At 37.2% G+C, this 12,740-nt stretch overlaps 3 protein-coding genes across 3 annotated transcripts; 2 read left to right on the forward strand and 1 right to left on the reverse strand.

Annotated features, from left to right (window-relative positions):
* Nucleotides 1–1,568: 1,568 nt before the first annotated feature.
* On the forward strand, nucleotides 1,569–3,056 carry LOC135779875 (P2Y purinoceptor 3). The gene has a single exon (XM_065290779.1). It carries the CDS (start codon nucleotides 1,569–1,571, stop codon nucleotides 2,841–2,843), a length of 1,275 nt encoding a protein of 424 aa, XP_065146851.1. The 3' UTR covers nucleotides 2,844–3,056.
* Nucleotides 3,057–4,547: 1,491 nt separating this feature from the next.
* LOC135779757 (P2R1A-PPP2R2A-interacting phosphatase regulator 1) lies at nucleotides 4,548–9,356 on the forward strand. The gene is made up of 9 exons (XM_065290655.2): nucleotides 4,548–5,457; nucleotides 5,581–5,665; nucleotides 5,745–5,801; nucleotides 5,885–5,934; nucleotides 6,027–6,084; nucleotides 6,468–6,535; nucleotides 6,704–6,759; nucleotides 7,269–7,353; nucleotides 7,475–9,356. Exons 1-9 carry the CDS (start codon nucleotides 5,372–5,374, stop codon nucleotides 7,590–7,592), a joined length of 663 nt encoding a protein of 220 aa, XP_065146727.1. The 5' UTR covers nucleotides 4,548–5,371; the 3' UTR covers nucleotides 7,593–9,356.
* A 110-nt stretch (nucleotides 9,357–9,466) lies between these two features.
* On the reverse strand, nucleotides 9,467–12,636 carry bacc1 (BPTF associated chromatin complex component 1). Its single transcript, XM_065290656.2, has 6 exons — nucleotides 12,420–12,636; nucleotides 12,230–12,324; nucleotides 11,786–11,887; nucleotides 11,375–11,604; nucleotides 11,170–11,271; nucleotides 9,467–11,070 (listed from the first exon to the last, which is right to left on the reverse strand). Exons 1-6 carry the CDS (start codon nucleotides 12,438–12,440, stop codon nucleotides 11,006–11,008), a joined length of 615 nt encoding a protein of 204 aa, XP_065146728.1. The 5' UTR covers nucleotides 12,441–12,636; the 3' UTR covers nucleotides 9,467–11,005.
* Between the last annotated feature and the right edge of the window lie 104 nt (nucleotides 12,637–12,740).

Raw genomic sequence — 12,740 nt, forward strand, 5'->3', positions numbered from 1 at the left:
ATCCATTTTAATTTTTAAGGGAAATTTTTAACCATTCAAAACATTAAATACAGTGTAAAAAAAATCTGTACAGTATTACTGGGTTTTACTGGCAACTGCCAGTAACTTACTGTAAATTTTACATCTATGTTATTTACATGAAACATTTTCAGTCTTTATCTTCTACAGTAAGTTACTGGCTGAATAATTACAGCAAATTTTTGACAGTGTATATGACCACATTTTGGGTTTGGTACCAATAGAGCTTTTACCGATGGGGTAAAAGGAGTATGTATGACAGAAAAGACCCCAGTATGTTTTCAGGTAATGCACAACCTAATGCTGCTGAACATAAATGTACTGGACTGCATGTTCCTCAGCTGACTGACCATTCATGCAGAGAGAGAGAGAGAGAAAGCGAGGAGCGAGACGGGAAGAAAAAATAGTGGACTTGATTGAGAAAGTAATTAGAAAATCTTGCAGATCTAGATAACAAATTGAGAAAGTAGTTTGTAAAAGAACGAGTTTGCTATTAGGGAAAATGTCAAGGAGTGCAGTGTTATAAAACTTGCATGCACTAAACTTTTTGTCTTGACCTTTTATCAAATGCATGAGGAAATGAATGAATTTCGCCCGCATATTGGAGTTACTTTTTCTGTTGACCTTTACAACAGGTAAGATTTCATACAGATCTATTTTATATTTTTTTTGTACATCATAGCATGCTTTGCTTTTATATTTGGAAATAAGTGAGCGGTTAAGACAAATGAATAAAACTTTAACTCTAATCCTGTTCGATCCCAAAACATTATTAATTCTTTAAAGTTTTAAAATCTTATTGTTTATAATTGATATGCACATATATGTTTTGTACTGAACTCTACGCTGTATTGGATTTCCGCTCAGTGTGAATGAATGGGTATTAATTATTTACTGGAACATACCTGCAAGGACACATGATATTGTAATACCAAAGCTTCTTTGTAGTACACAGCCGATATCCATTAATAAACAAACTCGACTAAGCCATGAACCAAATATAGACATTAATGCTGCGTGTTATGGGTGTACTGTGCATACAGATGAATACATCAACCATGAAGGCATGTCCAAACATACATTAGGCATCTTAAAGCACACGCTTTAATTGCACGGTCAGATAGGTCAGGAAATGACGCGTGTTCATAATAACTTATAGAAAAGAGAATGAAAATAGTATGAGATAAACATGGTTGATGCGGAGATGAATGAATGGTTTGTTACTGATTGATGAGTTTATAAACCAGAAGAGGCTGAATCAGCACAATATTCAAATAAGGTTGAAGGGCTGAGTCATTGGTCAACCTGCAGTTTGCTTGGAAAATACTACAGGGTGGACTGCAATCTGAAAAGTTAAGATTTGAAACGTATAGTTTTATAATTTGGATCAAACATGTTATATTGACCTATTTCCCTCTTTTCTCCATTTGCATGGAGTTATGAGAAACTCTGAAGGTTAAGGAATGTGGAGTTTGGAAGCAGTCTCCCGTATCAAGGAGTCATGGAAGAAGTGGATTATGTGGTCGTAAGGTAAACAACATCTGAGGACCATGAAGACCACAGCTTACCCCATCTCCAGTGCATCGGTGCAACTTGGCACCAATGCAACAGATGTTGCAAACCACACCGTGCCACACAGCTGCAGCATCGACGAGTCGTACAAGTATGTTATATTGCCTCTGTGCTACTCTCTGACCTTCTTACTTAGCATCATCCTGAACTCCACGGTTCTCCTGCGTTCCTACCGCTGTAGAGGTGGACGCCAGTGGAACACCTCTCTGATATACATGGTCAACCTGGCATCTACGGATCTGATGTACAGCTTATCTCTTCCATTCCTCGTGGCAAGCTACGTGATGCGTGACCATTGGGTGTTTGGAGACTTCATGTGCAGACTGGTCCGTTTCCTGTTTTACTTCAACCTTTACTGCAGTATCTTCTTCCTTACCTGTATATCCGTCCATCGCTACATGGGCATCTGCCATCCGATCCGAAGCATCACTTTGGAGAGCAAACGGACGGTTAGGGCCATTTGTACTGCTGTGTGGGTAGTAGTGTTCATACTTACATGCCCCATCGTCCGATTTGCCAAAACCGGCGATGTTACGAGGAGGTTGGTAGATGGGGAGGAGTCTTTGTCAACAAATAACTCAAATGCATGGAAACTGGAAGTATACAGGAACTGTTGGGATGATGCCATAGACAGTGAGTTTTCCGAATACGTGCCCTATGGAATCGTACTGCACCTGCTCGGTTTCTTTTTCCCTTTTACTGTCATCGCATGGTGTTACTCGCAGGTGGTACGCACTATTTTTCAGACTTTGCACTCACAGCCTCGCACGCAGGAGGAGGGGGGAATGTGCAGTGGGGCCGAAGGAGTCAAAGACAGGACGTCCATCTCCATCTCCGGCTCTCAGAATGCTCCACACATCAGCAGGAGGCGCAAGTCCATCAAAACCATCATTACGATCACGCTCCTGTTTGCGTTGTGCTTTCTGCCCTTTCACATCACACGCACGCTTTTCCTCGTCCTAAAGGAAACAAAGGCTATCGAGTGCCGGACCATGCAAATGGTCTCCATTTGCTACAAAATCACTCGCCCCCTGGCGTCCTGCAATTCATGGCTCAATGCCCTCCTTTATTTCTTAACAGGAGACAAAAGCTTAGCCTGCTGCAGACAGACCAGCGCTGGTCAGAACACCCACCTGCTCTGGCCTTTAAAGATTCTTGGAGGACAAAAAGAGGCGGACGACCCAGAACAGCACAATCCACAAAAAGCAGATGAAGGGCATGAGAGTGACTCAAAATCCTCAGGAATGACATAGATGGACGGGAACGCAGGGAAGAATGTGTAAACGGGACTGTCCTATTTTAAATGTCATATTATTTATTATCCATTCTGAGCAATTTCACATAATCTTAGGGTAGGTTGTATATTTTATACTCTTCAGGGCAGTTTCACAGACAGGGATTACCGTAGTCCCAGACTAAAAATTAGCTTGAGTTGTTTTGAGCTGCCTTAAATTAAAAACACTTTGCACCGAGATATCCTAACATGTAGGCCTATATCAGTGCCATGTTTTGTTTCAAGATGCACACCAGAATTGTTTATTATAAAGTATGTTTGTATAAACTACTTAAATGTCCTAATATAACTAAGGCCTAGTCCTGGATTAAAAAACACCTATTGACCGATTTATGTTTTTAAATTTCCTTTGGTGTGAAAGTGTGTTTAGTACATGCTAACAATATGCAAAAGGTACAAACCCTGAGTAAACGATGATGCGAGTTTCGTCTCCAACGTAAATCTCTTTTCTTGGACTACAACAATCACACGGATTGTAAGCAACAGTTTACGTCCTTGGATTGGTGATGTATGGAAGAACAACATTATCATAATTCCTCCTGCTTCGGACTCACAGCCTGTAAGTTAACTCTTGTAAGCAACCGAATCTTTCAAATATGGTAAGGAGCGTCACATTTCCTGCTGACGTCAGAGGTATTCAGGCCAATCACAATGTACAGATTAGCTGTACGTTTCAGGAAGAGAGTGAAATCTGGTGCTACAAAAATGTACGTATGTGGAAAATAATGGGTTTTTTTTAACCATAAACCACGTGAACACATTGTATTATACCAAATACACAAAATAACATAGTTTTTTTAGCAATGAAATAGGTGCTCTTTAATCTAATTCCTGTCTGGGATTTTCACCCTTTATGTTCTTATAGCACGTAGGTATGGTCACCCACATCTCTTAAATGTTTTATTTATGTTTGTTGCTGATGAGCAAAAATTTTAAATCAATTCAAAATGAATATTTAAAAAAAAATTATAAAATAAATGACTTCAAAACAAAAACTAGTAAACTTTGCTGACTGAAAATAAAGTTTACAGGTCAAAAAAATAAGCAAAAGAAACAGGAAGCAAAAGTTACTAATTTACATTTTTTGACAAATAAACCTATTAGCTAAACGTGCCCTGTATCTTGTAGATCTTGAATATGTGGTAAAATTGCACATCCATATTAATTTATAACTTTTTATTTTGCAGTCTATATTTAAATTTTGTTCATCAAAGATAAAAACACAGTCATTTTGAAACCTTATAAGTAGCTGGAGATAAGGTCAAGTATTATTAACATGTTGGCACATCCTATCCAGAAAGTCAAAGGTGCACACACTTTTAAAGCTACCACCATCATAAATGATTTACGCACGAGTATGTTTTACATTATATCCGCATACAACACTAAACATGTTGGTTATATGATTTGTTTCATATATAACCAAATTAATCAATTTTTTATATGCATGTTCAGTTTTGAGGGTAGCCTAACTAGGGTATGTGCTTTGGCATGCTCATTTCAAGGTGACATATTAGTGAAATATTTACATTTTCCTTTATATCAGTTAAGATAAGAACTTCAAAATGGTAAGAAAAATAGGCCAAATAATGTAGAAGAAAGATTTTAATCACATACTTGACGTCTTTTGAACTATGCAGTGGTTTATCTCTATGTGCAATTTGGTTTTCGACCAGAAAAAGGCGCTGTTGTTCAAGGGGATACACATCTCATTTTGGTTGCGGTATATATTTTTTATTTTCTAATTTAAGAAATGAGCGGAAAACTTTTAATGCGTCCCGTGTTTCAGTCTCAGTATACGCTTTCAGACGAAAGCGCGTGTACAGACGGATCCGACGATCGGTTGGTTGATCGGGAACGCGTTGTCATTTTTCCGACAGCTTTATAAACTAGCAGGTAAACTTGAAAAAATAAACCGTGCCAGAAAGCTTTATAACGACGTTATACCTAAAGACTTGAAAACACCTTTTAAAAATACTTTGATCTGTGTTGACTCCATTATAGGCTGTTTGCGCTTTTATACGTTTTGTTATTTGCACTGTTTGGATAAGTTGGTTTGGATTAAAAGCCAAAGGACGTTGTCAAGTTGGAAGCTTTGCCTGTGAAATAGTGCTGAATATTTATGATTTATGGTTAAGACAGTCTCTTTAATGCATAGAGATAACTGTATTCGGTTCGCGTTTACGGCGACGAAATCAACCTGAGGAGTTTATACGAAGTTTGTGCGCGAGCTGACAAACCAGCTGTAGTGTGAATTCAAAGTTACTGACTACATTTTTGGATCAAACTGACACGGTTTTCATTTAAACATCTTAAAAAATGCGATAGACTCTAAAAAGCACCACTGCCGATTTAAATAGGCTGGCTGTTTTGGGGTGAGGCCTGCTGGTCGGGCTTTTATCGCGTGCAATTTAGGGCTAAGGCCGCGTCAGAGCGCTTTTAGCTCGGTCGTGAGTGACGCGCAGCGTCGGTGCTGGAGGACGAGCTATGGAAAGAATGGAGGTGGACCAGTGCGCAGGCGCAGGAGGAGCCCTCCGAAGGTCGAACAGCGCCCCCATGATCACCAATGTCAGGTAGGAGAACTGCACTGAATGCTGAAAAAGAAGAGAAAAAGAGGACTGCACTAAATAACTGTACCTGCAATACGTTTATGGAGTTAAAGCATCTCTGTTACTGTATTATTCTGTTTCCAATAGTGATGGGATGACAGTATTCAGCTCTAATAGTTCAGCCCGATATCGTCGGAGCAGCGTGTCTGTAAATCCGAGCTGTCCCTCTCGTGTGAGTGTGCTTTTGCTCTGTGAACATCAGTGTTGCTCATTTTAGGAAAAGTCAATAATGCATTGCATTTTGATTGTAGATCCTCCCTCTCTCCCCGTTCTCGCTGCCATGTGAGAGATCAGAGCACAAAAGACAGGTGACGATTAAAGACTTGATGTTTCCTTTGAATTATGTGTTAAACTGGTGGGTTGAGTACTAATAAGAGTATTTCTGTCCCAGATAGAACAAAATGTGGCACTTACTCTGAGAGGGAGCTTACAGAGACTGAGGTAACCACACTACATATAAATTAAAAAAGGGGTTCTGAAGTGTTTATTACCAAAACAAAAACAAATTTTTGTTGTTGTTTTACTCCTGTAAGTGCCACTCCTGCCGCCACCTTCCCTCCTGCGAGTCATTGGCATGATCATTTGTCGCCAGTAAGTTTATCACTTCACTTAAAGGGATAGTTCACCCAAAAATGAAAATTCTCTCATAATTTACTCACTTTCATGTTGTTACAAACCTGTATACATTTCTTTGTTCTGATCAGAAGCCCCATTCACTTCCATAGTATTCTTTTTTCTACTGTGGAAGTCAATAGGGCTGCTAATTGGTTTGGTGACAAACATTTCTTAAAATATCTTCCTTCGTGTTTGTCTGAACAAAGAAATTTGTACATGTTTGTAATAACATGAGGGTGAGTAAATGATGACAGAATTTAAATTTTTGGGTGAACTGTCCCTTTAAGTCTTACATCTGAGGTTTCAATTCATTGTGTTTCTGTATATTCTTCACTATATCTGTATGTATTTGCACACAGGGATTTCATTCCCAGGACAGCGGTGTCACTCCGAATTCCTCGCCCAGTCCAACTCGAAGGTTTCGAGGGTCAGTTTCTATATATTTTAAGTCATTATTCAATGATTTTATATCTAAATATCCACAGAACATATATCCGTCATAGCACCTGTAGTTTATTAATTTTTTAGTCTGCAGATTATACTAGTCACAAAAGTCCATGTTGAGCAATGTTTTTATGTGGTCTTGATCAAACAGAGGATCTGTAAGCTCTGGAGTGAGGTGGCCGTCAGTTGTACCTTTAAAAAGAAAAGGTAAGAAGTTGTGAAATGAATGTGAAATGTGCAGATGATCTTGTTTTCGTTTTGTGACTTAGGGTGCTTCTCAATTATTAATTATGCATCCTTGTTTCCTTTCCTTGTTTCGGAGGATGGAGGAGACGAAGTATTAAGTGAAATGGCATATCCTCATTCCTCACTCTGTGTATAAAGTTTATTCTCAGTAATCAGATTATCAAGTGCATTAAAAAACCCAAATATTTAACAAGAAAAATCAAATTAAATACACACTAGAGTTCATAGCTTTACTAAATTAAAATAAGACATTCTTAAAAGTGCTGAGAGAGAGAGAGAGAGAGAGAGAGAGAGAGAGAGAGAGAGAGAGAGAGAGAGAGAGAGAGAGAAAATGTCCTACATCTACGCATAAATGTTGGTATTAATCAATAAATTATTGTAACTCTATACACCGCCTTAATGTAAACAGAAAGAAATGCAAAAACAATTCCCAATCGTATTGTTGTTTTAATCCTTTTTCTTGTACCTAGGTGGAGTTGAATCAGATGGCCCGCCCAAAAAGCTCTTTGTTGCTGGAGTCACAGACCCTGCCCACATTACAAGTTACACAGTCAGGTGAGACTCCTATATGCTGCTTAGATGGATAAGACAGTGTAAGACATAATCTAATTTTCCTTGTTTGTATAAGTCCAGACATGGTTAAGCACGTCTAATCAATCTCTTTACTCACATTCAGTGTTTCTCAGTCAATGGACTCTTCTTCCGGGGCAGCACCTGTAGGTTCAAACACCCAGGTCGGCCATCTCTCGCTTTCCCAATCCCCACCTTTCTCCTCTCATCACCCTGGCATCTAAACACCAGTGTTCATCTAGAGCTTTAGACTCCTAAATGAAGGCCAAGCTTTGGTCTAAAATAGTTTCTGTCTTCTCATTTTTTCTGGGTGCTTTCGGTCTCAATTCATTCTGAAGGAAATTCATCCAGATCACAACTTTGATTTGGAAGAATTCAAAGCGCAATATATGAAGTCAATGTCAGAGTATTGGATGTTTCCAAAATGACAGCAAAGTCTGTCAGGTGAAGCCTGTTCAGTCATTTGTAAATAACTGTTTTACCAGAGTAAGGATCTTCGGTGCCTATGAAATATTACCTTGTCTATCTAAAATAGTATTGCAATAACGGATTACAGTGAAACAATCTTAGTGTTTAAAAGATTACAGATTTAATTTTGACAAAAGGACTACTTTGTTTTACCAACTTTTCGCAGTGTAGTTCAGACTTGCTGCAATGACGTCTTTGTAATTGGTACATCATTAGCTTCCATTAATGGGGTCCAAAAGTCTAAAAACCAGATCCAGATTGAGCAAAACGCATCTTGAAGAACAGACAATAAGGAAAAAAGTATTAAATACTGTTGGGAGTAGTTGCCAACTGTTGTAAATATGTGTATAGTGTATAAAGATGTGAATAATCAGATATTATTTTTGGTAGGTTTTAAACCTACATTCTTTTATGTTTGTCCCAGGTGTCTGATATTTGTAAATATGTTTATTTTTACATGTTCATGTTAGCCTGGGCCTTTATTCTTCAATATTCTTCAGTAATTTTTGAAAATAGTACCAAAGCACTCAGGCATCTCCCACAATTTGATTAGGTTTTCAGATTACTCAGACATTCAGATTTATCAATGAGTACTGTATTACATGGATGTCTCACGCCATGCCTACACTGCAGGGCGAGTGATGCGACAAAACTAGAATGATTGATGCTTAAAGAAAACAAAGCCTAATTTTAGGACAATTAGGTTGTTTGGAGTGCAGTATAACCCAAGTATGCCCTTAAAGGATTTAGCTCAACATTCTGTACAATACAGCATGTAACTTTAATGGTTTGATCATTGATGGATGACAGTATCGTTCTAGTTTTGTGGCATCACATGGCTTGCTCAGTGCATCTTAAGAGGACGTGTTTAAGTTAATTCTTAAAGACTTGAAGAGCAGAGATGCTAAACTTTTTTGAAACTGAATTATGTACAGACGTTTATAAGTTTAAACACCTGCATGGGATGGGCTATTGTATAAATGGGATATAAAAATGTACAAGAAACCATTTTTACATTCATACAATCATGATGTTAGTGGATATCATATTTTTCTTATTTGTCCTATTTGCACAGTGTTAGATATTAATGTTAATCAATTTTGCTGTTACATGAGTGGGATCATTTACTTTTATTGTAATGGATCTTGTTTGTATGTTTTACGTTTCAGTCTGATTTGGGAAATGTTTTGGGGTTTTTGTTAGTCTGTCTGTTTCAAGTGTGTCTTTATGTTTTTAGCATAGGATGAACTTGACTGATTTTTTACTTTCAGACTGACTGTTTTAGATTGTGGCTTTATTTCTGATGGTTTTGGATAATCATAATGAGTCACATGTTGAAGTTCTTACAATAGCCCTTGAGCAAACAGAACTGGAATCCCATCACTAACATCGGCAATTTTCGAATATAACTTTATGACAAAATGCATTTTATCTGTGGCACCTTTTTTTTTTTATTAAATTTTTGCAGACATACAAAAATATGACATTAGTTACAAAATGGAGCAAGTTGTCTGAAGCTGTGGCACCTTTTATTGGTGTCCTTGGTTACAACCGATCACATATGTTGCAGAGCTTAATGTATTATCAGTGTAATGGTATATGTCAGCAATTTTGTATTTATTTTATAAAAAAAAAAATACAGTTTGTAGGTCTCCAGATGTGCATATCATCTGAATCTGTTCCTATGTTCTTGTTGTTAAATATTGGGTGGAAAATCATTGCCTATTATTTTCACACATTTACTGTTAAACTTTCAGCAATGTGATGAAATTGCCTTACAGGTTTTGAATTCCAAAGTTATTTGCACTGTTTGTCATCTGCAATTTTTGGTTGTTGTGGTCCTTGAGATTTTCATTTAAAAAAAAAAGATTATACCAATGTATGAGTGATTATGAATGTGCAATATGCATTACATTGTATACAAATTGCTGGATCTGTCATGTTTATGAAGATAATCAGTTTCATTTATTTTTTCCAAAAACCTGAATTGAATCGAGACTTGAGAATTGTTTGTTTTGTACAGTATGTAAAAACAAGTTTGCTTTATTTTCGAGTCAAGTTTATTTTATTTCACTATTAAGAAATGAAATCTTGTCATTTATTTTTCAAACATTACCTGTGAGAAAATCTTTTTCAAAAGTGGGCCATAGCTAAAAATCGAGGGTTGTGTCCGTTGAAAAAAATGTTACATATGGGTTGAGTTTTTGTAAGCACACAAGAAACATTTGTAGAAATGCCAAAGCGAGCGGCTTCTGCCTGTCGATTGTTCAAACTATATTCAGGAAGTAAAGAAAATAGTAATTTTTTTATTTTTTTGACATGTCGGTAGCGAAAGTACATTTATTCATTCTGAGTCACAAATGAATGTCTGATTATCAAAGAAGAAATATCATTTACCATGGAAAAATGTATATTATACCATATATTCTTATGAACAAGAGCATAATAAAAACTCATTTTATTGATTTTATGCTGTCTTTCTAATCTGCATGTGAAATTGTTTATTTGGAAATTGAATAGAACCAAAATCAGCCTTGCATGTTTGTTGTCGAAATGGCTTGTTTAATCACTCTGCAATGTTAAAAATAAAATATATACATTGTCCCATATACTACATACAATAGATGCTGCGCATATCATAATAGCAGTGAAAGAAAATGGTACTTCTGTAACTTTTTGCTTGCAAGGTGCCATATTCCTACAATTAGCATTTTAATTCAAGAAACATTTCGTTTTATCCAAAAGGGCCTATTAAAATACAAAAAGAGACGTTAAAAAATGTTTTACAAGTACATGTTGGTTTGACTACTGCACACCTGTCCTATAAACCCACTAATTTCAACTGTGCCTGTACCAGATGGCATAAACGAGCCACACAAACTAGTTTCTCCATCAGGTTCTGACCAAAAGTGCCACTTTCCCAATTAGAAAAAACAAAAACAAATAAAAATATTTTAAAATAACACCATTTCATACGAACCAATGGTGGAGTCGCTGATCTAAAACAGGTCTGATGCTTTTTGACCCACAGTGGAAAATGTATAACAGGTGCTGACTGTAGCCTTTACAGTTCTCTTAGCATAAAATCAAACTGCAGCTTCATTACATGGGCTGTTTTTGATAACTGTAGTCCCCCATTACATTGAATATTAACATGATAGATGCAAAATCAGCGGGACAGCAGGGGCAAATCACTGGAGTTCATTATCAGACTGGAGTCCAGATTTAAGCTCTCTAACAGAAATAAAGAAAAATGGTTTTAATGTTGGATTCCTTTAACTTTGTTTTATCATGAAATGCATTTACTCTCAAGAATAAGAAGATGACACTCACCCTGGTCAAAGTTTGGTCTTTTAGTCGAACCCTCTCCGAGCCCTTCAATATCCACCAAATCACTGTTTACATCAGAGTCATTCAGAGCACTCAGCGTCACATCTGATAATAGAGAGGGATGTTAAAACCTTACCACATGCATTGATAAAACAAAAACTGCAAGAATTCCAGGAAAATTATTTAAATTCTTAGATTTGGGAATCACCTGCTGGTTTAGGGTTCTTTATTGCTGGTTGTAAAGATGAAGAACTCTGCAATCCTGTTGTCACGACAACCTGAGAGGTTGGCACAGAAATAACACTGGGAGCCACTGATGCTGGAGGAGGTGGTAGCGTCACAGGGGTCTTCTTCATTATCTTTTTAGGGGACTCTGTGGTGAGAGGTACCCTACTGTCTTCATATAGTTTCCTTTTCACTGTGGTCTTTATCTGGGCACTACAAGATTAAAAAAGAGAGAATTTATAGTACATTTATCTATGAATGGAAGCTGCTTTTTGCTTTTCTACACAATATACTTCTTTCGAATACAATTCTAAATGATAGTATATAGTAGTTTTACACATTGAATATAATGTCACCTGTAAAATTATAGATTGAGACATATTTTGGTTCTTACACTGTGCGCTCCTTTATGACAGAGCTGATGCTGTTCAAATCTTCTCCGAAACGTCGTACTGCTGAACGTAGCATGTCAATCTCTGTGTCTGTCCATTTGGCCCTGAGCGATGGTAGGATGCAGCATACAGAGGAAAAAAATCACAGTTTAACAACACAGATTCTTTATTATAAGCAAACTTAAGATGGAAATTGCATAGTTTTACTTTAATCACTGTATTTTATTCAAACCTAAATTAATTATTAAAGAAAAGTATTCAGAAAGGGCAACCAAAGCTAAGATATGTGCAGACCTGATGATCATCCAGTTAAACTGACTTTAACATACTAAAACTCTGTATTCATATGCAGAGACCCTTTAACAGTTACATACGTGCATTTGAAATACTGTAGCTGCCGATCGAGGTGAAATTAAGTTTTATGAAGCATTTATATCAAATGTTACCCTGCAGGAGATGAGTCTGCCACTGGATGCAGCTGCATGGTCAATTCACCCAGTTTGGTGAACGCAGCGCCAGCAGCCGAGAAGATCTCGCCCACCTGACGGACATTTGTATACATTTATCTTTACACAATTATTTATATGAATATGAATAAATATGAACGATTCAGAACGGATAATGCAACTCGTTTACCTTTGTGGAAGCAGAAGTCATGCTGGAGTACTGAGCTCTGATAAACAAAAATAACACAGATATAAACCAGGCTGTCCGTAGCTAAAGCTTTCCAAACACGCTTAAAATGACTGTTTTAGGCATTTAATAAACTATTGTGCGAGTAAATTATGATATTTGTCTTATATTTGACATAAAAAATTCTCAATTAGACGAATGCGCGTAAGATAATAGTTCGAACTAAAAACTCCCAGGGTACATTGCGGCTCGAAGTCGAGGCGTGTGATTGGTCGCTTCACAGCCAATCAAATAACTGCACACAATCTGCGCAACATCCATACG

The sequence above is a fragment of the Paramisgurnus dabryanus genome, chromosome 10 (assembly GCF_030506205.2).
Source record: "Paramisgurnus dabryanus chromosome 10, PD_genome_1.1, whole genome shotgun sequence".
NCBI classification, from domain to species: domain Eukaryota; kingdom Metazoa; phylum Chordata; class Actinopteri; order Cypriniformes; family Cobitidae; genus Paramisgurnus; species Paramisgurnus dabryanus.